Source organism: Gouania willdenowi, chromosome 5, assembly GCF_900634775.1.
Source record: "Gouania willdenowi chromosome 5, fGouWil2.1, whole genome shotgun sequence".
Taxonomy (NCBI): domain Eukaryota; kingdom Metazoa; phylum Chordata; class Actinopteri; order Blenniiformes; family Gobiesocidae; genus Gouania; species Gouania willdenowi.
The window spans coordinates 25,697,326-25,720,269 of NC_041048.1; the positions used below are offsets into that span (position 1 = coordinate 25,697,326).

The 22,944-nt window shown below is 38.1% G+C and overlaps 2 protein-coding genes and 1 non-coding gene across 4 annotated transcripts; all 3 read left to right on the forward strand.

Moving 5' to 3' along the window:
• The first annotated feature begins 6,514 nt into the window (after positions 1–6,514).
• On the forward strand, positions 6,515–11,508 carry rplp0 (ribosomal protein, large, P0). 2 transcript variants are annotated; one of them, XM_028446499.1, is made up of 8 exons: positions 6,515–6,590; positions 9,462–9,569; positions 9,654–9,829; positions 10,050–10,137; positions 10,520–10,666; positions 10,756–10,941; positions 11,031–11,171; positions 11,283–11,508. In XM_028446499.1, the coding sequence occupies exons 2-8, from the start codon at positions 9,516–9,518 to the stop codon at positions 11,436–11,438; spliced, it is 948 nt and encodes a 315-aa protein (XP_028302300.1). In that variant the 5' UTR covers positions 6,515–6,590; positions 9,462–9,515; the 3' UTR covers positions 11,439–11,508. The 2 variants fall into 2 exon arrangements, with proteins under 2 accessions (XP_028302300.1, XP_028302302.1); XM_028446501.1 differs by lacking the exon at positions 6,515–6,590 and having other exon boundaries at positions 9,697–9,829.
• On the forward strand, positions 10,317–10,446 carry LOC114464131 (small nucleolar RNA SNORA63). The gene has a single exon (XR_003674157.1). It is a non-coding gene; the product is annotated as a small nucleolar RNA SNORA63 (small nucleolar RNA).
• A 1,047-nt stretch (positions 11,509–12,555) lies between the features above and the next one.
• Positions 12,556–21,171, forward strand: LOC114463173 (golgin subfamily A member 7-like). Its single transcript, XM_028446502.1, has 6 exons — positions 12,556–12,707; positions 13,077–13,199; positions 15,207–15,359; positions 17,365–17,466; positions 20,132–20,192; positions 20,495–21,171. Exons 1-5 carry the CDS (start codon positions 12,699–12,701, stop codon positions 20,177–20,179), a joined length of 435 nt encoding a protein of 144 aa, XP_028302303.1. The 5' UTR covers positions 12,556–12,698; the 3' UTR covers positions 20,180–20,192; positions 20,495–21,171.
• The last annotated feature ends 1,773 nt before the right edge of the window (positions 21,172–22,944 follow it).

Below are 22,944 nucleotides of genomic sequence, written 5' to 3' on the forward strand. Positions count from 1 at the left end.
AGCACCAACTATTGAGGTCAGTTCAGATAGGCAAATTGGAGTGAAACTATGTAAATAAAAGCTACAAGTTAGGGTTATTTCAGGAGCAGCTTTGTTTTAGAAATTATTGAGCACGCCTGCAGGGGGAACATTAGCTTTGTTTCTATGTGTTAGAATTTTATCCTCAAAAATAGACACATTTGGACATAAAACAGTTTTTCCCAAACGTTATTGCCCCATGTACCACTTAGTTCATGTTCTATATTATTTATTAGTGTCTGCAGGCTCGTCTAAACTCTTTTTGTGTCTCGTCCAACATTAACCTTGAATTTAAGCCTTTTTGTTCATTTATTTCTGATGTTTTGCTCATTCACCTTTTGGTGTATTTTAAAGAGTTGTGCCACAAATTATGAATGATGGATGAAAAAAAATGTCTGTGCAAATGTAAAAAAAATCTATAATATTGAAAAATAAACTGAAATGTGTGTGTGGATTAAAATCCTTCCAGAGCCAAAAAAAAAAAAAAAAAAAATACATCGAATAATATTATTAATACTGATTAATAATTTTTTTGTTGATGTATTTGTAGTGCTACAAAAAATAACAAGCAACACAATATATATAAGAAAAGTTTAGATGTATTTGACAGTGTATTTATTCATATATATATATATATATATATATATATATATATATATATATATATATATATATATATATATATATTTATTTATTGTTAACCTATCAGTATGATTTTTGTTAAAAAGCCATACATAATATGCCTATTTATATTGCCTAATACTACTGTAAAACCTCCACATCCTAAACATTAAATCAAATCCTAGTAGTCTATTAAATCAGTCCAACCATGATGTGTCTTACTGTATCATCCTCAGGAGATGATGGATAATTGTTTATATCTACAGTGTTGTTCTCCTGAGGATGTTTGACCGTGGGCCACTGAAAACTCTCTAAAGTTGGACATTTTTAGTGTTAGAGCAGCGCTGGTGTGTGTGTCGTCTCTCTACTCTCCAACAGTCCCTGAAAGCACCACACACTCACATCCATGTACACAGTGACAGGACACACCACAGAGAGCAGGGGTCCTACGTAGACCCACGATGATGTTGCTGGCCTTGGCATTTCCTGCGTTTTTGTGTTTGACGGACATGTCTAGTGTTCTGCTCATTTATGCAAATACGGAACAAACAGCGTTTCGCTTTGGCTCAGTACGGGACGCACTATTTAAGGTCCAAATAAGGAACGATTCCGTATTTTAAGGGACAGGTGGCAACCCCTAATCAGAGGTAAGCAATGATGGAGATAAATCTTTAAATCTAGCTACAGCTTTTTCTGACAGTGATCTACTATAGTGTACTCTTCTCTCTGAATTTAAGCAGGCTGATATTCTGAATTCAAAGGATACCAGGAAGTGATCTGAAAGAATAGGATTTTGAGGATATATTATCAGGTGATCAGTATCCTATGGGGCGCCAAGTGTAAAAATGTAGTATAAAAGTTATAGCTTACACATTTTCATTATTTATCTCACTTTTCTCATATTTAGCACATTTTCCTATATTTAACACAACCACATATATAGAGGTAAAAAAAAAAAAAAGCGTTAAATCTAAATGGTTTATGTTATATCTAAATGTTAAATTTATATCTAAATGTTAAATCTAAATGTTATATGTTATATCTAAATGTTAAGGAAGGCGTGGCTTCGTAAGAAGCATTTCAAGGTCCTGAAGTTGCGTAGCCAGTCTCCAGATCTCAACCCCATAGAAAATCTTTGGAGGGAGTTGAAAGTCCGTGTTGTTCAGCGACAGCCCCAAAACATCACTGCTCAAGAGGAGATCTACATGGAGGAATGGGCCAAAATACCAGCAACAGTTGTGAACCTTGTGAAGATTTACAGAAAATATTTGACCTCTGTCATTGCCAACAAAGGGTACATTACAAAGTATTGAGATTAACTTTTGTTATTGACAAAGTATTTATTTTTTCACCATAATTTGCAAATGCATTCATTAAAAACCCTACAATGTGATTTTCTGGAATTTTTTTTCTTCTCATTTTGCATAGGTATACGTATGATGAAAATAATAGGCCTCACTCATCTTTTTCAGTGGGAGAACTTGCACAATTGGTGGCTGACGAAATACTTTTTTGCCCCACTGTACAGTAACTAAAAAATTTAACATTGTGTTCATGTAAACTGAGATGCGTAAGAATTCGAAGATGCAAGATATTTTTTATTTCTTGATGTCAATTAATTTTATTTTATTTTAAACTTTTTAAGTTGCCATTTACATGATCGATAAAAATCAAGTCAAATTAAATCAAACATTATTCTATATAATTTTAACTGTGTTCAATTTAATACACTGTATGTCTTCATTGAGAAGGTATTTTTTCGGCTCCAGGAGGACTTTAATCTAGGCGAGATGAGGTAAAATGGTTCCTTTGAGAGTAAAGGTTGCAGATCCCTGATCAGGGGAAGAGGGTTAGGAAACCCCACTACAAGAGCTGGACTCTCTGAATTGAATTCCATGGGGTGAAGCAATGCACATGCTAAGTTGGTTATACTACTGTTAACTTAATTAAAGTACAGCCTTTCTGCAAAATAAAAAAAAGCAAAATACATGTAACCTGTTGTTATGATTTGCTGTTATTTAAAACATTTTTATGTCTTTTTTTAAAAATATATAAAACAAAGGACCTGTTATTTCAGCCACTGCTTGTTGCAGAAAAACTTAATATTGACAATAAAACCTTAAAACATTTTGCAAATAACATATCTCGAGTCACTGTCAAACTTTACTTCATACAAAACTACGGTAGGCCCGTTAAGTCAACTATTCATCAGCATGAATGGCTATGCTTTACAAAATATTTTAAAACTCATTTCTATTTCATGTCTCACCTGTGTCCTAGATAATGACAGCATTGATTATGAATGAATGTGAATGTTACAGCTGTGTTGATTAGTAAAGTTTTAATCCTCTCTGGTCTCTGTGCAGATCTCCTTCACGATGGCGTTTTTTTCCCAAAGCAAGAATGTACATTTATTCATCACGTGAAAGGTGACCTGGAACAATACCAACAGAGAGGCAACCACGGGAGGTAGGACCATCACCAATTGGAATCCTGCTGGAATTGTAGCTTTTTGAGTTTACTGCTAAAAACCAAACAAAAAAAACTTTCCTTCCTTTTAGCAACATGTACTTTGATTTATTTACATTTATTTAATTTTTTTAAATAACCTTTTTTATATTGAAATTCTCTCATTTGTATATTTTCTGTCCTCCTGTTCCCTCCTCTACCCAGTCGGTTTCGGTACCTGATCAATCAATCAATCAATCAATCAATCAATCAATCTTTATTTGTATAGCGCCAAATCATAACCAATGGTATCTCAAGGCACTTTACAGTAGAGCAGTCTTAAGGACGGACTCTTCATTTTATGGATACACACATATGCATATATACGTATATACACATACATATGTATCCCACACCCAACATGAATTCATCATGGCGGCAAGGAAAACCTTCTGTTAAGCAGCAGGAACCTTGTGTGGATCCCATTCCTATGATGAACAGCCATCCACGTTATGCTGTGTTGGGTGTGTGCAGAGGAAAGGGTGGAGACAGAGCCGCTGAGTCTGATCAACAGAAGGACAGACCAGAACTTTCTAACTTAGAAGTCCTGAACTTTAAACATAATTTTAGTGTTTCCTGTTGAACTTTTGTCATAATAAGATATAAATAAATATAATTAATTCTAAAAAGTGTTGAAGTGTTTTCATCAGAGAAGCTGTTGGCCAGGGCCAGTTCTGTGCATTGATTGTTTGATCAATATTTTTGTCTTGTCTTTGGACAAAGTAATGCTCTTACCTATGACAGTTATACATCCATATCCGATGTCCGTCGTACCGTGCACGACACTTCATAATGTTGTTGGCGTAATCTGACTCTGCGACTTTGTAGTTTGGATTTATGATGATCTGAAAAACAAGAACCAAGACTTTTTAGATGATCTAACCATCAATGAGACATTTTATCATGAATAGGATTAAAGTCTGTGGGTAGATGATTGTTTCACTCCAAGTGCTGAAAATGCACTTGAATAGCAACAAATATTTATTCTATTCAGTTCAATTTCATTCAACTTTATTTGTATAGCGCAAATTACAACAGTCATCTCAATGCGCCTATCAAGATATAAAATTCATAATACGAAAGAAAAAACCCAAGATCCACATGAACAAGCATTTAGCAACAGTGGAAAGAAACAACTTCCTTTTAACAGGAAGAAATCTCCAGCAGAACCAGGTTCAGAAGTGGCAGCCACCTGCGTTGACTGGTTGGGGTTAGTGGACAGAAGGACCAACAGAACAGGATAGAGAGATAGAACATCAGAGTGTCCCAGACTAGTTGAGCCGTGAACCACAGATCAAGAACTGCAATCATCAGCTTCACGACACTTGAAACAGAGCAGAGAGAGAAGGGAGAGGAGAAGGCACTGACTGCAGAAAAGCATGATACAGTATTATCAAGTCAGTCAAATCTAACAGCGACTCCAAGGACTGTAAATACGACAGTTTACGGAGGAGCTCATGTCCGCTCTAACGGTTTAGTTAATGCTAATATACGGTATACGCTTCAGCAAATAAGTAGGTTTTAAGTTTAGCCTTAAAAGTGGAGAAAGTAGCAGCCTCCTGTACTGAGACTGGGAGCAGATTCCAAAGGCGAGGGGCCTGGTAGCTGAAAGCTCTTCCTCCTGTTCTACTTCTAGGCACGTTAGGAACTCCCAGAATGCCAGCAAACTGAGAGCGGAGTGATCTGACCAACGATAGGGCACTAACAGGTCTCTAAGATATACAGGAGCTTGATCATGTAGAGCTTTGTATGTTAACAGGAGGATTTTGTCATAAAACGATGATGAACTCTTCCCGAGTGGGGATGGCGAGAGCTGGGAGGTTGTGCCAAATACAATATGAAACAATCAAAACAAACCAGGCCCTATCAAACTCTTCCCTTAGCAGATATGAAAAAGAACAAACAAAAGTCCTGACTGACTGACTAAAAGAGAGGCCAAAACTTACATGGGGTGGCACCAACTACTAACCTAATGTTTTTAGACATTCAGATTTCTAGGTGTGCAAAATGTAGGAGGTACCTCGTCTTACCTGGCCCTACACCTTACCACCACACAGAGATCAAAACAAATGTGAGTTTCCACTCTCACAAATCGAGGTCACCAAGTTGTTTCATATTGATAAATGTACAGTATGTTGGTCAGTGAGAGCACACAGCCTGCAGATGAGACAGACTAGAGTTGCAGAAAAGAAATGTTGACAGAGTAGGTTCAGATGTTTTACCTGGAATATGTAGTCCCCGGGCTTTAGGTTGGTCATGTCTACTTCGTAGGCCGCTGGAGTAGCGAAGAGCGGTTATGCCGAGCGGGGCTAGCAACCAAGCTAAAAGCTAATCCTCAGAGAACACTGCTTCCTTCCATCCTGCGCTCTAATGTCCGCTCCCTGGAGAACAAACTGGACTACCTGAAGCTGGATTTAAATGTAAGAACTACTGACTATAAAATGCAGACATTGTTCTTCCCTGATCTGTTGTAACTTTTGGCAGTCTATAAAACTCCACGTTTTTCACGGTCTCACCGATTAGTACAGCCAAAAACACGGCAATAGTTCACCATTTCCTCTCAAAATTCGAGATTTGCTCGTTTGTGTGCTGTTTGTAAACCGGCTGCTTATCTCCAAAATGGCAACTTCCGGGTTGATGACACGCCGTGAAAACCCTCGATTAAACCAGGGTCACAATTCGTCTGTGTATTTGGGTTTTGTTCTCAAAAGAGAAAAGTTTTCACATATACACACAAGGTATTTTTTAGACAAAATGTATTTTACAAATACAAATATTTCTTTCACACACATTTTTTTCATGCACATTTTTTTTTGCAGACAACAAAATTTCCTAAAAATACAAAAAATAAATAAAAATAAATGAATAAATATTCACATTTTTTGCAGACACAAAATGTTTTACAAATACAAATATTTTTAAACACATTTTTTTTGTGCACACAGAATCTTTATGACTCTTATTTGATCCCATAATAATCTAAGTAGGCAAAAATACACTGCAGGATCATTTGAAACTCATGTCGTCTCAATCAGTCTTGTTTCTCTAAACAACTACAGCGATAAACTGGAATGATTTAAAAGCTTTGCGTCTAACCGGTGTACTGAGTTGACGTCGTACTGAGACTGCATATGCGCATGCGCGCACATGCGCACTACCGAAGAATTCATTTTTGCTTAAAAAAAAAAGAAGGAAAAAATCATTTTTGTTTTCAAAGTGAACGTAAACGTGTTTTATTTGATTAGGTTACAGTTAGGGGTACGGTTATAATCTCAGACCGTGACACCGGAAAACACGTTGCGCAGAACAAGTAACTGGCAGACAAGTAACCCAATTATTTACGAGTTACCGCCCACTACTTCTCTCTGATTGGGCAGTTGTTTTAGTATTAATATTCCACGCGCCCATGTTCTTCCTCTTTCTTTCACGCGACCCTACGCGAGGTAAGAGTTAGAAGCTATGCTCTCTTGTCTATTGCATATTAACTGCAACGTGACGTGTTGACACTGTTTTATATCTTTATACGATTCAGACACATTTATTTGACTATTGGTTTGTCCCTCATATTTCTAAGATGCGTTTTAACGAAGGGTAACTACTAGCTTCAGATTAGCTTGCGAGCATTAGCTGCTAGCTAAGCTATGAGCATGCGTCTCTGGATTTCAAGATAAAGATAACCTTTATTAGTCCCACAAAGGGGACATTTGCAGAGTTACAGCAGCACATAATTACAACGGTATAATAAAAATTATTTAAGAGGGAACACATGAAGCAAAAAATAGGACATTGCATAATATAAATATATATACACAATACTGGGGGCGCACCGAAAGCAATTTTATTGCCGATCACCGATCTTTTTAAAAGCCGACAGATGCCGATTTTTTTTTTATTTTTTTTCCCTTCATAACTAAACTGACGTCATACATCTTGAGTTTTCCGATCTTATTTTATTGTGAAACATTGAACAATACCAATGTGGTGTTTTAACTGCGCATGAGGTAGTTATTTCAGAATCAGCTTTTTTGACCAAGTAATGTATTGAATACACACGAGGAGTTTTTCTCTGTGAACTGTGCTCTCTCTGATAGTGTAAACATTAAATAATAACAATCAACTAGAATAAATAAAAAAATTATAAAAATAAAAATGTAAAAGTTTAAACCATTGCTGTCCAAATACTGAATTATTCAGTTCCTTTAGTGTTTAAACTCAGTTTTTAAAACAAAATAACTGTCCAAAAGTTATTGCTGCAGACCTGTTTAAAGCTCTTTGATGAAAATAAAGTGCAGAGTATTGTTAAAAAAAAAAAAAAAAAAATCTGGGTTTGGGGTCAGTGTTGAATAAAATCTACAGGACAAATTAACAAAACATAAATCATAAGGTGTCCTGAGTTTTAATTTTCTTTTGTAGTGCAATGTCCAAATGAAGCAGTTTTGTGGAGATTTGAATATAAAAATATCAATCTAAAAACAACTAAAAAAACAAAAGTTAAGTCAAATATTCAACAGAAATAAAGTGTAGCATGTGTAACATTTTCACAAGTCAAAGAATAAATACAGAATGCATGTGACACAGGTTAGTAGTTATTACAGACACTTATACATTAATGGAAGGCTTTTAGTCAAATCCAAAGCCGTGAACTCATCATTTTCCTCATAGCTTTACCTTTTCACTGATAAACACTCTCAGCGGTAACCTTGCCTAAAAGATGGATTCTCTTCTTAGAGGGAGGGCCACACATCAATCAGGCTCTGTTTACGGCTAGCATTAGCTTGATTTCTAGCTTTTTAGTTTTGCCCATTTTTTCCTAAGTAAATTATTAACAAAGGGCCTTTATCGTATCATTCAACAGACTTTTAGCAATTTTTAACCGTTTTGGAATGTCATATTCTCATCAAAATCATACCTGGAGTTGTGTTTTGTTAGTAATCTTTTGACGAACTCTTCAGCAATCAAAACACTGACCCATACACACACTAGCAAATTTGAAAGACTATTTCCAATTAAGTTTTCACCATGGCAGTCCTTAGGGCTCCTAAAGTAGTTTAAAAACCTGAACAAAGCTTAAGGACTCTTTGAGAACATATTTTCATGAAGAATAAAACTGCAGAACTGTGTTGCAGTAAATTGCATTTAATTATTTTTTTCCTGTACACGGCTTATACCTGGGAAACAGCTTTATAACTTATGCTGTGAAATTGTCAATAATGAATAATCCTTCAAATCAAGTGCAACTTAGATTTTAAAGTAAAATCCACCAGAAAAAAATTAAACACAAAAAACCTGCTGTCTGAAAAAGAGCAGTGAATACGATTTATATACTTACATCTCCTTTAGTCATAACTAGGCTGCAAGACTGAAATTTGAACTGGTAAATGACAAACTGATAACAAAACAAGTTTGTGAAGCTTTAAACTGCAATTGTAATCAGCTTTTATGACTACACAACAGTGTAGCAGGTTTAAAACATTGTCTGACAATAGTGCACATTGCTGTGGGATGAGTATGTTGTTGCACACAAAATCACCAACATTGGTTTGTTTCTTCCTAAAACACCTCTGCCATCTTGTTGAATGCTGCAGAGAGACTGTACGTGAAGCACGTGACATAAAACGAGGCCAGCTATTAGCTATTCTCCTGCTGTACTAGCTGAGTAACACCCCTGGTGGCTCATTACTGCCACACTTTATTCACCGCAGATTAAAAATATGCTCAAATCGAAGCGCTCATTGCAAATGTTATTTAGCAACTAATCGATGACCAAATTAGTTGACAACTTTGTTTCAGCTCTACTAGCTTCAAATGCTGCATACTGAGTGGTGTGGTGGTTTCTTAAATGGTGAATGGGGTTGTGTTTGCAGCTGCACCAAGGCTTATTTCCACATTACAGGAATTACAAATTGCGATTCTTTGCTTTCATTTTTTTGTGGAAAAAAACTGCCAATGCTAAGCTAACAGTGCTGTTGTCCTGTGGAGCGGAGGCATGCGCAGCACGCACATGCACACGAGGGTGCGGGCCTGTCAGTCAACTCACAGCAGAAGGGGACAGTGGCTGACTTTATGACCCACTTTAATACGTTTGCAGAGGTAGAAAAGATTAGTTTCATATGCAAGGATTGGCCGATCCCCCAAAATCAGCTGATCGATCAGTCCATAAATTCACAGAATGTGTACATATATAAACGCTGACTGTCAGTTGATTGGCTACCAAATTTCTGGATTAAATAGTCTGACAGCTGCAGGCAGAAAGGAGTGACAGAATATTGTGATTGTGTCTTGAGTGATAGCTGACCCTCTTTTCTGTCTTACAGATTCCACCTTGTCTTTAAACCAGCTGTTAGGCGATCCTTGGTAGCACTGCAAAGATGCCCAGGGAAGACAGGGCCACGTGGAAGTCCAACTATTTTATGAAAATCATTGTAAGTTTCAGATGTATTTTAATTTTTAATACTTTTCACTTAAATTGTGAGCACTAGTATAGGTGACATGTGGTTATTTTGTAGCAACTTCTGGATGATTACCCTAAATGCTTCATCGTGGGTGCAGACAATGTGGGCTCCAAGCAAATGCAGACTATCCGTCTGTGTCTGCGGGGGAAGGCCGTGGTGCTGATGGGCAAAAACACCATGATGCGCAAAGCCATCCGTGGCCACTTGGAGAATAATCCTGCTCTGGAGAAGTGAGTTGATCATGGTCTACTTTTTCTGTTTCTAGTTTTGAGCAGGTCATCTACATAGCAGCCAGTGTGGTGCTGCCTTGTCGTTCCCCCTGCTAACATTGACATGTTTCCAGCTATCCCTGTCTGCCTATCTTCCAAGGCAGCCAGGGACGCAAGGTTTCAGACAGATTTTAATATATAGAAAATTGTGATCCTAACATCTGATCATGTGATCTGGCAGGATCCTGCCCCATATTAAAGGAAATGTGGGATTTGTCTTCACCAAGGAGGATCTGGCTGAGATTAGGGACCTGCTGCTGTCAAACAAGGTATGGGAAAGTAGTTTTAAATGTCTGCTACCTTGGTTTACTTTACAAAATAATGTACTTGAGTGCAAATTGTATTTGTATTCAATATTTTTTAGATTAACCATTAACTACTTGCCTAATGAAATTAATATAGCTGGTCCCTCCATGCAAACTTAAAATTGTGACTTTTTTTAAAGTACGTGCAGGATAAGTTACAATGCAGCTTGTGCAGTACTGTGTTGTCGTTCCCCCTGCAAATATGAACTTGTTTCCTCGCTATCCCTGACTGTCCCATCTCTTGGACTGTCAGGGACGTAAGGATTCAGACATTTAACGTTTATATTTAAATTAACAGTGTTAAAACTCTTTTGTGTTGTCATATTTAAGGGTGTATATTTTTCAGGTACCTGCAGCTGCCCGTGCTGGAGCTATTGCTCCCTGTGATGTAGTTGTGCCAGCCCAGAATACTGGACTTGGTCCAGAGAAGACTTCGTTCTTCCAGGCTTTGGGTATCACTACCAAAATCTCCAGAGGATCCATTGAAATCTTGGTGGGTTTAGAGGCTACTTCACTCATATTTATTTCTTACCATCTGTATATGAGTAATGATTAAATAGTAACTTATTCTTCTGATTTCAGAGTGATGTCGGTCTGATCAAGACTGGTGACAAAGTTGGTGCCAGCGAGGCCACGCTGCTCAACATGTTGAACATCTCACCCTTCTCCTACGGACTCATCATCCAGCAGGTCTATGATAATGGCAGTGTGTACAGTCCTGAGGTGCTTGACATCACTGAGGAATCTCTGCACACCAGGTTCCTGGAGGTGAGGCTGATGGATTAAAGAAGTTTCATCTTTTTTTATTTTAAACAAGTACCACAATTCGTGTTTTGAACTTTTTTCTTTTTTCCCAGGGTGTGAGAAACATTGCTAGTGTATGTCTGGAGATCGGCTATCCCACTGTGGCCTCTGTCCCCCACACCATCATCAATGGTTACAAGAGAGTCCTGGCTGTTGCCGTGGAAACAGACTACTCCTTCCCTCTGGCAGAAAAAGTACGTTATTGATGCTCATATCGCCTTGTTTGATTTCAGATTGTTAAAACATTAAGGATCATATTTAGATCAATAACACTTTAAAATTATTAAATGTATTTCTCTCCACAGGTCAAAAACTACCTGGCTGACCCATCAGCTTTTGCTGCTGTCGCAGCACCAGCTGTAGCTGCAGAGAGTGCTGCAGCTCCAGCTGCTGCCAAGGAAGAGGTCAAAGAGGAGTCTGAGGAATCTGACGACGACATGGGCTTTGGTCTGTTCGACTAAAACAATACAGCGAACAAGGCCAAACAGCAATCTGTTGCGCCATGGTTTAATAAAGCAAATATTGACATTGTTCTTTGTGCTGTTCATGACTAAAGGATTTTAAGGGTTTCCATACATGATAACGGTGGATATGTGGGACATTCTACCAGAAATGATCATTTCTACTTCAAAAAACATGGGGGGAGAGAAATATATTTCTTGCATCTGAACATTAAGTCCTTATGAGGACATGTTCAACTACGATAAACACATCGTGCCTTCTCAATGTTTGTTCTTGAATAAATATTTTCTAACTCATTTGCCCCCTTAAAAGTCCATGGCCCTGTCACAGACAAACGTGTATGTCGGAAAAGTTTCTTACATTTCTTTGATATAAATAACTAATTTCTTATTCTTATTCCCTAATTGTATCCAACAAATGTTTTATATTAAAAGTACCAAACAAATTTGTTTTTGGTCAACTGTAGTGGATGATAACTACAGAATGACTGCCGGACATAATACGATTATAAACTACCTTTACATTGAAATATAAAATAAAAATCCAACGGTGGCTATCTACCCCCACTTGTGTACACAGTTTAAGATTCGTTTTCTTTAAATAGTCGATTTTAATATTTCCTGTGTGACAGAACTGACTGATTTGTTTAGGCAGGAAAAGTTAAGTTTTGATAAGCATTCCTATTCTAAGTTTGACTACCATGATTAAATCCAGCCAAGGACATAGTGCCCTTTTCCTTACATTATGATAACTGATAAGATCCAAATATATATTTTTTCAACAGAAACACTTTTCATTGAGTAATTTAATTCAATAATGATAAAATAATGAATCATAGCCCAAACTTTAACATGACATCCTAAATTCTCACTCTAAGCCTAACTACCTGAAGAAATGTTCCATGCCTAATTTTCTTGTGTATTTGGCCCCAAAGTTTGAGGAACCCTGCTTTAAATCAGTTTTCCAAGATCAGACATTCAGCTTTTTAAGGGGACTGCAGTTAGTCTAAAATCCGCAGTCATAGATCCTATTTTAAGATGAAATGCTTGGACTTTACTTTAGAAATATGAATTTAAAAGCAAAGCCACGGCAACGTTTATTTGAAAATGTATCTCGCTAAAGTCGTTGTCTAAAATGGTTTTTAAGGCTTGCACATTCACATTATACTGATCCTGTTGATTCAGACTTTAATTGTGAAAACCGGATGTGGATTTACAGCTGGAAATTGATGTTCGCCAGTTCCGGAAGGATCGTCCGCCATGGCTGAGGTAAAAGTTCATGCTTTTTCACTCTGTAAACATTTATATGGCGATAGTGATTCAATGGGTGTTTTTCAATGGTTGTTGATGATACTAAAGAGTGATCCTGTCTAGATTTATTTGTGGCTGCTGTGGTTTTGCTAGCGTAGTGTTAGCTAATGCTAGCGCATATCATTACCACCAATCGCTGTGTGTCGTCATAAAAACGTATGTCTTTGATTAAATACCCTATGGTAATCATATTGGTGGTTAAGTTGTGATAGTTTAAAAGTATAATTAAAATGTATTTTCATGGTAGTTAAAAATTACGACATTTGCTGTGTTTATAGCTGCTGTTGTTCAGGATCAGACACATCATTTCCTTTGATCTTTGTGCAGACACACAGTTTACAGGACCTCCACCAACCCACTGCGTCCTCCAAAGTGTTCGTCCAGAGAGACTATAGCTCAGGAACCCACTGCAGGTTCCTCACCAAGTTCCCATCTGAGCTGGACTCCAGGGTATGGGTGTAGTTTCATGGAGGGTTCGTTAGTTCGCAAAGAAAACTATTGTTCTACACGTAAAAAATAAAGACAGTGGCTATTGATACGGAAACGTATTAATAGAAATGTAGCCTGTCTATTCATACGCAGCCCCCTCATTGTCCGATTTCGGTGACGTGAGAGGTGCACCACGTGACTTAAAGTTCCGTCAGTTTTATTTTAGCTCATATTTATTTTTAGCTACCCTGCTAACCCTTTTATGTTAATCCTAACCCAAGAAATACCCTAAAATGTTTCATTTTTATATGTATATGCATTTTTAAAGGTGGAATTTGCCATGTTAAATATGCTAAATATGTGGGATTTGAACCCACGGCAGAGGCAGGAAGAATTCTTGAGTCAGGCACCTTGGACCACTCAACCATCCTGACACAGTAAAAATACAGGCACATTACTACCAGTAACGTGCCGTGACCACTAGGGTTGGGTAGGCGCGTTGCAAATCGAGACCCCCAATGACAATTTCACATTTCTGCTGGCAAGTGTTAATTCAATTCAAATCAACTTTATTTGTATAAAGCAATTTACAACAAAGTCATCTCAATGCGCTTATCAAAATATAAAATTCATAATAAGAAAGAAAAAACCCAACAAGATCCACATGGACAAGCATTTAGCCACCTAACAAAATCAACATCATAAACGCCATTAAAGAAACATAAACAATTATTTAATATAGCCTCTATACTCTCCCAACAAGATATATCTCATGACACGGCAGAGGATCCTTTGTTTGTGTTGGAAACACAGAGAAAATGACAACAACTCAGAACAGCCTCAGTGAGGCGCATCCACAAAGCCAATCCTTCCTTTTGTATCATTCACTGTAGAAAGTATGAAACATTTTCTGACCTTACCTTTGCTAAAGGTCTGGTAACTCAGGTGTTGGTCTCCCATCTTTTAAAAGCTGTCGTTTTTCCTCAAAAAAACGTTTCTCTATCGTCTCTAACACTGTCATCCTGACTGTAGTGTTATCCCGCCCACTAACTAGAGAACGTAGCAGCAGCGGTCACGTGATACCAATTCACTAATGTACTGTGAACTTACGTATAGCATTTAGCATAGCACGGTTACGTCCGAAGGCAGCATAGAGAGCTGCCTTTTTATGTAAATGGTTGTCATCTTGGGGAACTGACTGCACATGCGCAAACACATAAAAACATGCAATGGGAACAGAGGCAGAGCAGCATTGTGCTTTAGGGTGGGGGTGTGGCCTCCTCCTGCCTTACAGCAGAGTGAGACGGCAGTCGTTCCAGGAAATAGCGCTGTTTAGTAATTTTGGCTATGAAACGCACAAAATGCGGACACTTTCAAATTTAGAGGTACTGCAGGCTATCGGAAATGGAAAAATAAATAATTTATAATTATATTATAATTAAAACAAATAATCAAAATATCAATTCACCCTTGGGTAGGCAATGCCTACCTTGCCTACCCTGACGGCATGTCACTGATTACTACACTTATGTAGAAAAGGTCCGTAAAACGTACCCATAGTCCTGGGGGCTATTGATACGTTTCCCTATCAATAGGCACTTCCAAAAATAAACCAAACCAGTATTTTTAATTGCAGTATTTGGTACAAAAGCCACATTTTTATCAAAACCCCAACCTTGAATATGTAAACCTGGCTTACTACTCATTATCCACCCAATCACAGCAGCATTGCATGTATCCATACATGTCGACAATGGCAAGAAACAGTAAGAAACTTGCAATTTATATGGTTTACAGAGAATGATTGGATATAGGAAATGGCAAGTCAGAGACTGTTGATTAATGATTCACACCTGTGTTGGACCTAATAATAGAATGTGTAGTAAAATATTACACTGTATGCAAGTTAACGTATTGTGTAAAGTTATAAACTCTTCTTTAAAACAAACCAGGCTAATAGTACCAAACCTTTTCTTTAATTAAAGCATTTTATTCATCCAATGATGAAACTTGTCGTTGTTTTTCCAGCTTGATAAGCAGCAGTTTGAGGAGACGGTGCAGACCCTGAACAACCTGTATGCAGAGGCTGAGAAACTTGGGGGGAAGTCCTACTTGGAGGGCTGCCTGGCTTGTCTGACTGCATACACCATCTTCCTCTGTATGGAGACTCATTATGAAAAGGTAGGAAGCTGCGGACATGTTGGAGGGAATCAGATGGATAAACATGTTTATACAACAGTTAGTTCCCACCAAGTAATTTGATTGGACAACAGACATTCCAAGAGTGCTGATATAAAGTAACAGCACCGGGACTTCTTATGGATCATATCACTCCACTGTACAGCGGCTCTAAATACCATTAATTACTGTTACATCTTGGGCAATACCACAGAACACTGTGGGCTGGATTCACTAAGATCTGAAATAAAGGGTGGTAATTCAGTTGCTTCCCTAAATCCTTTAGTGACGCAGTTTCCTCACCTGCTGCACAGAATTCCCTAAGATTGCAACAATCATTGGTGCACAAGCAGAACTGGTGCAGACCGCCCCTATTTAAATGAGCGTTTTGCTCATTTAATGTGGAGACGTCAGTGCGCACAAGCCCTGACATTTGAGGCAGATGGACTTCTCTGTCCGCTGCACAAACATTTAATAATGTAGAAAACTAAATTAACAAATAAAACCTAATATTTTTTCTTCCTCATTTAATGTGGGTGTTCCTTCCGGTCCTGTAACTTTCTCTGATCAGTGCATGCAAGATAGGCAGAGTAGGACAGAAACCGTCCTATTGATCTACCACTGATCTGAGTTAATACAGCTACACAGTCGGTCAATCAGTCTGCATTCTTTGAAGATGAACTACTGACCATCATCCAGCGCAGGCCTCGGCAGCGCTGTGTCACGCATACTTTCATATGTCACCATCAGTGATCATATGTAAATTACACATCTGATCTGCAGCAGTGAGCCCGAAGGGATATCGATCCATGGTCATATTCATATATCCATCTCTGCGCACAGCGAACTTCTTTTTCTTTCTCTCTCACACACGCACTAGAGCTTTTTGTTAAAGGTCCCATGTCATGCTATTTTTCCACCTATCTTCATTTGTCCTAAGAACCCCAAAAGCATAGTATTTGAGATTTATTTTCCCAAACTTGCCTGTTTTCCAGAGTTTTACTCTCTGAAAGTCACTTTCTGAGCAACTCTACACAAACAGGCTGATTTGCGGCCTACTTATACATATTCATGAGTAAGAGTTGTCTATAGATGAGACACCGACTTCCTCCTCCCCGCACAGTGACGTAGGCCCTCCTCCCACCCACAACGTAGCCGAGCTCATGTTGCTTTATAAACACAAGGCAGAGCATGGGGCGGGGCGTTCGCCGGTACATACATAGACTGTAGAAAATACATACGTAGCACTGCGCGAAGGACGCTGAAATGCTCACCTTCGTGGGCGTGTCTGTGTACATATCAATCACGGCAGAGAGCTTCCTGGAGGCGCGGTTTCTCCAGCTCAGTGCCGAGTCACATTTGTCATCAAAGTGGGAACGCGTCATCAAATTGGAGCGAGGTGTTTGGACCTGCCCTGCAGTAAGAAAGGAGCAAATCACCCTCTAACTAAATGATTGAGGGAATCAATGAAAAAAAAACTTTGGGCATGTGTATGAAGCCCAAATAGCACTTTATGATGTTTAAAGCACAGAAAAGTCTATTTAGCTTAACATGGGCCCTTTAATATCCGCTGTGTCTTTTGTTTACATTTAATGCAGCGATGATCTCTGCGTGTGTGTTTGCAACTCCTTTTCAGTTGTACTATTTTTAAGTATTAAAACTATCACCGGAAACAGTTCCAGATTTCACAAATCACATTGCTCTCCCTGCATAACTTTACTTGCATTTTCCTCTCCCATATTTTTCCATATTTATCCCAAATGATTAAATAATCAAACAAATCATAATCTCTTGTCACTTATCACTTTTAACTAATGAAATATGCTTGTAGAACTGTTGTATAAAAGCAATATCACACTCAAGGTCGGGCTGTTTTGCTGAAATATCAGCACTGGTGTGATTATCTATTGCACGAATCGCACCGATGATGATTCAGCACAACACCACAACCTCGGGTGTGATATTGCTTAATTGTGTGTTGTGATTAATTTGTGGTGTTCTCCTCCAGGTGTTAAAGAAGATTGCTAAATACATTAAGGACCAGAATGAGAAGATATATGCTCCCAGAGGTTTACTGCTCACGGACCCCATCGAGAGAGGCCTCAGAGTTGTATCCTTTGAAACCAACATTAAACCACATTTAAAATAGTTTGCAAAAATTGCGAAAATCCATTTAAAGCTTTTGCCTCTCGTAACTATTTGGCACTCGGTAACATACCAGTGCCCGTTTTCACGAAGCTTGTTCTCAGAGTCCTCTCTCTCTCTTTTAACAAGAGAAAAAAACAGTTTTAAGAGGAAAACTCGGTCCTAAGATCACGGCACAATACAATACAAGGGCAGAAGCAAACTTTGGAGCTCTTTGCTCAACAAATCAATGTGTTGTACACTCTCCTTGGGCACTCAAGCGACAAGTGTGAGAAGTTCTGCTACGTGCTGCAACCAAAGCGAGAGCGGACTTGTGTGCTCGTGGACTCGTAAAACGTCATCACGCGCGGCCCAAATCCGGTTCCAATTCAAAGTCCACTTCTCTGCAAGTCCGCTGTAAATCTCTGGATGAGAACTTGCTTCGCCCGTTTTACCGAGCATGCATCAGAGAGACTTGTGCAAACTCGACCAGCTATATTTCCCAGCATGCACTTCCAACACCCGAATGATTCCTTTATTATTATTACTATTTTGTAAATTTGTTTTTTCCTTTTCTTCTTCACTTATTATTTGTCAGTTATTATCATTAATACATGTATTTATCTACTTCATCCTTCTACCATTAACGGCCTATTATTTTTCTTTATATTTAACTTTTACTATTTTGTAAATATGTTTTTCCTTTTCGCTTTATTTATTTATTATTATCTATGTGGTAAAGAGCAGCTTCAACAGCCATACCCATACGAGCCATTGTGAAAGATCTTTTATATTTGTTTGGACAAATTGCCTGTATCACTTATTGCCTGGTTGCTTCTTAGTAGTTGCGTACAACGATGTCAGGTTGTCAAGTCTGCTTTGTCCCAGAATGACGAGTATGCGAAATCCAGCCCTTGCGATGGTGCAGTTATACAGACATCAATCACCCCAAGGAAACCCACTATGTCCATGAATGCCCGTTTGTTGGCCTGAAATAAGTTAGAATTCAGCAGAAAGCGAACAAATCCATCTATCCATTTTCTGACTCGCTTGCTCCTTTTCAGGGTCACGGGGAGCAAACAAATTGCGCAACTATCTGAGTAGAGGCTGTGAATGCGCTGTAATGGTCTGAGTGAGCATTCTGCTGACAGAGGGTTGGGAGAGACCCAAGTCATGACTGCTACACTGTTGCATTTCCCCATATTGCAGTGTTGCAGCCACCTTCATTTCAGGCGCCATTCCATTGCTACACTGGGTGGGAAAAGTATGCTCATTTCACCTTTGGAGCTCTCTTAGGGCCTAAGATGCTTTGTGTATTGCTTTTATCTTAACAAGGGAAAATTCTAAGAAAAATCTTTGTTGACTTCCAAAATTTTTCTAAGAATGACATCATTAAGAGTTCATTTTAGCCCCAGGATGCTTTGTGAATATGGGCACAGATCTATGGCCCATTCTCCAGTCTGGACTTAAGCATTTTTTTTTAGGCGCCTACAGTTACGCACTTCTCTCTTGCTCGTATTCTCTGGTCCAGGTTCCTGACACGCCCACCATGTGTAAATCAACCAAAAGCGCATAGTCTGTGAATGAAGGCGGTCTGAAGCAAAGGAGGCGGACTGGGCCATGATGTCATTATTTTTGGGCTTTCTAAGTCTTTTAAATGTCATTGAAATTCGTGAAAATGATAAAGTTCACTTCTAATTTGAAACGCTTTCATTGATAAACAATGTCACAGGTTGATTTGATCAGATTATTGATCAGAATATTGCAGTGTGAAGATTGGACACATTTTTCTGTCTGAGCCACAGTTAATATCTCTCTTTTTCCCCTCATATTAACATTTGTGTGGAAAGCCTGATTTTATTAACTTCTTACATTCCTGCATTCAGAAATGATCAGCGCGCATTAGTCAACATCATCATCCTCTGTCATTAATGTTTCACTTATTTACTCTTGCAGTGTGATCAAACCGTAGTTTTACATTATACACAGTGTTAAAATAGTTTAATCAGTCTGATGTCTGTCAGAGTTTCAATTAGCAAGCTGCAGCAGCTGACGTGCACACCGCGGCACACACACTGATCAGCTCCATGATGCACTCCCTTCCAGGAAAACGAGTGGACAGCATGGGTAAAATATAATTAAATGTAATGCATCTTTTCCCGTCTAGAACTGGTAAATATGAACATAGTAGAAATGCTGATGATCAATCCTTTGGCGTACTTGTGTGACTCCCCCCACCCCCGTGACAGTGTCACTTTGACTAGATTCTTTCCGCGAGTCTCTTCTGCAATATTATAAGTCCATGTGGCTTAAATTGTAACTTCTAGTGCAATATAATGTTTCATCTTCTCGGGGTGCTGCACTTGTTCCAGGTTTAGCAGCGGGTAGGAGGAAAAGAACTTAAGCAGACCGGAGAATACGTATAAGGCCAGATTTGACACCTAGAGTGGGTAACTGGGATGAAGGCGCGCAGTGACTGTTACCGCGGTTTTGTAAATAAAAGTTGTCATAAAAGATGGTGGAAACTAGTGAATCAGAGAGGATCATGGGAAATTTGTGATCTATAAGAGCACTATATATACCATTATTATTAGATCATGGTGTTGATGGAAGTAGATTTTTGCACTTTTCCTTATCGAGCTTTTCTCCAGATTGAAATTACCATCTTTGAAGACAGAAGTATCGGATCTGGAAGATAAAAATCATCTCCAGGTATTTTAAAAAAAAATTCATAAATATTGTTTACAATTATTCTAGCTTTATGTTAATAAACATCAGGATCTCTACTCCAATATTGTATAAAATGCATGTCTAAAAAAAGCATACACTATAAATAATTGACTCTTTAGTTAATATTTAATGTGAAGCTCAGTAATTCGTGGGATGTAATTTCAGTTTCCAGACCATAATTGCTTAAGGTGTGAATTGACCTTAAATTTGATCAAATCTACTGCAGATCAGTGCAAGCTGCCATCCCATGTCCTAAATCTTCCTTCATGTCTGCCTCTGCATAGGTTGACTGACGACCAGATTCTCCTCCCCTCTGACTTCTAGTTGTCAAGCTTCTGCTTTACATGAATGATGTATATAATCCTGTTCTGATCCTGTTTTCTGTTATTTATACATGCTATCTGTTCTGCCTGTTCCTATCAGTTTGTACGTGTGTTTTTCTGTCTTTTTATACATGAGACATCTCACTAATCTCGACCTGTTTGATCAAGACCCATATTGATGAATAGTGCCATTGTGTTAAATGCCACATTATGATCAGTCATTTGAAATGGTGAAATGTGTAAAAGAAACATGTTAGACCTGAGTGATTGGTATTGTCTATGAATAATATAATGATGGTAGCTCAACGCAGTATTAACAGGAATGCTGTAGTCTTTGTAGAGGCGAGCAGTTTATTTTCTGTGTATGAGCAATGTGTTTTTGGAGGTGGTTTAGTGTTTAAAACACACATATTGTGAATTGCAGATTTGTTTTTTTGGTTCAAAGATGAAATATGTTTACTGTGGATATGTATTGTACCACTCAATCCCCAAGATATTATTCTGTACCTCAGGATTCTGCCATTATTTTTCAAGGCTTTCCTGAAGTACTTATGAACACTCCAATAGTCTTTTGTAACTGGTCTGCTTTTATTAGATTTTTAATGTTTTATTGAAATAAAACAGTGTTTTCTCACATATTTTTATGTCTTTTCTTTGTCTTGTAATGGCATTGAGCTGTGCTTTTCAATCTGTTGTACATCATGGTTAACCTCAGATTGAACAAATGCCTTGTAATATAGTACGCTTTGCTGAATTCACCTGTGCAGAACTGAATTTACACCAACTGTTCGAAAAAAGTCTTTCAACAACAGGTGAAAAATAAAACAATAGGTATTGGTGTATTTACCACTTCATATAAGACACAACAAGCTATTTACCAAAAACCTCTGACCCCTATGTTCCTTTATCTTCTCTAGCATTAAGTTGCCTTAGCTTCAATTCCTTGTCGGCAATTTCAAAACCCCCATCAACCTATACATGCGTTTGGACTGTGGGACGCCAAAGATCCCAGAGAAAGTCCATGAACGTGCAAGGAGAACATGCAAACTCCATGTAGAACAGTCCCATGTCCTTGGGAGTCAAACCTAAAGTCTCATTGCTGTGAGGCAAAAGCGCATGTCAGCATGCTGCTTTAACAGTAACAACAGTGCAATATATACGCATTGCATACACAACCTAAATAACCAATGTGTACCTGTTCTAATGTTAGAATGTGCATTTGCGAATCTTAGATGTGTACTGTAGATAGATGAAAAGATGGTGAAAGACTTTGCCATGCCATCTTCGCTGTGCCTCCTTCGATGCGCTGCCTCAAGTTCATACAAAGACATAATATAACAGTTAATTTTATACTATCAATGCATTATTATTGATTTGTTTAGACAGAATGTACTATTGAGATATAAACTTAGACATATTTATTTTTGTTGTACTAATACATCCAAGAATAATGCTAGAGTTGTAGTAGTATCAGTAGTAGTAGTCGTAGTAGTAATAGTAGCTCCAGGAGGAGTGTGTTAGTTTTTGCTGACGACTTTGAAGATTTGGCTAATTTACTATTAACACAAAACACGAATCAGAGTTCGTATGTGCAAATGGGAGCATTTTCTAAAAAAATTATATTTTGTCATTTTTGCCCAAAATTCACAGCTCCACCCTGCAAACACCGTAAAAGTTATCAAAAATCCATGGATAGCTTTCGGTGTCCCACTTCTCTAGATGATCTCCTGCGATTTTGAACCCTGTCAATGAAACTCCCTAGGAAAAATGCCTTACAATACATGAGCGAAAATAGCAAGTGTTTAGCTGTGAGGTAGTTTAAGAGGGAGGACCTTACATTCTTATAGGGTAGGAGGAGCCAAAATTGTCAGGAGGAGGAGTTTCCGCTAGGTGATGTCAAGTAGCGAGAAAAATCCAACTCGCCCATTTGGAGCTGACTTTTTTGCAAAATGTGGAATAGGCAGTTAACAGAACTTTTTCAACTTTGAGCCTCTGAATGAGGCTAAAGGAATGTATATCACTATAGTAAAACCATTATGAAGTTATTTATTTATTTATTTTTTTATAATACTGCCCCTTTAACTAAATAGGATTCTCAACTGGTCTCACCCAATCAAATTTAGCTTTTCAAAAATGGTTTTGTAAAACACACACAATATTTTTTTAACATAATTGTAACCTCTATATGGCTCTGTATATATCTATGGTAGCAGCTGTCACCATAGACATTATATACGTATATAATGTCTATGACTGTCACTACCTAATCCTTTCATAGAGCAGATCCTTTCAACGCATGTGCGTAGACTACGTCACTTCCTTCACTTGAAATCCTTACGACAGAGCTGCTGGGACGTGATATTTGAAAATAAATCAACCATACGACGTTTGTTAAATATTTTAATAGTACA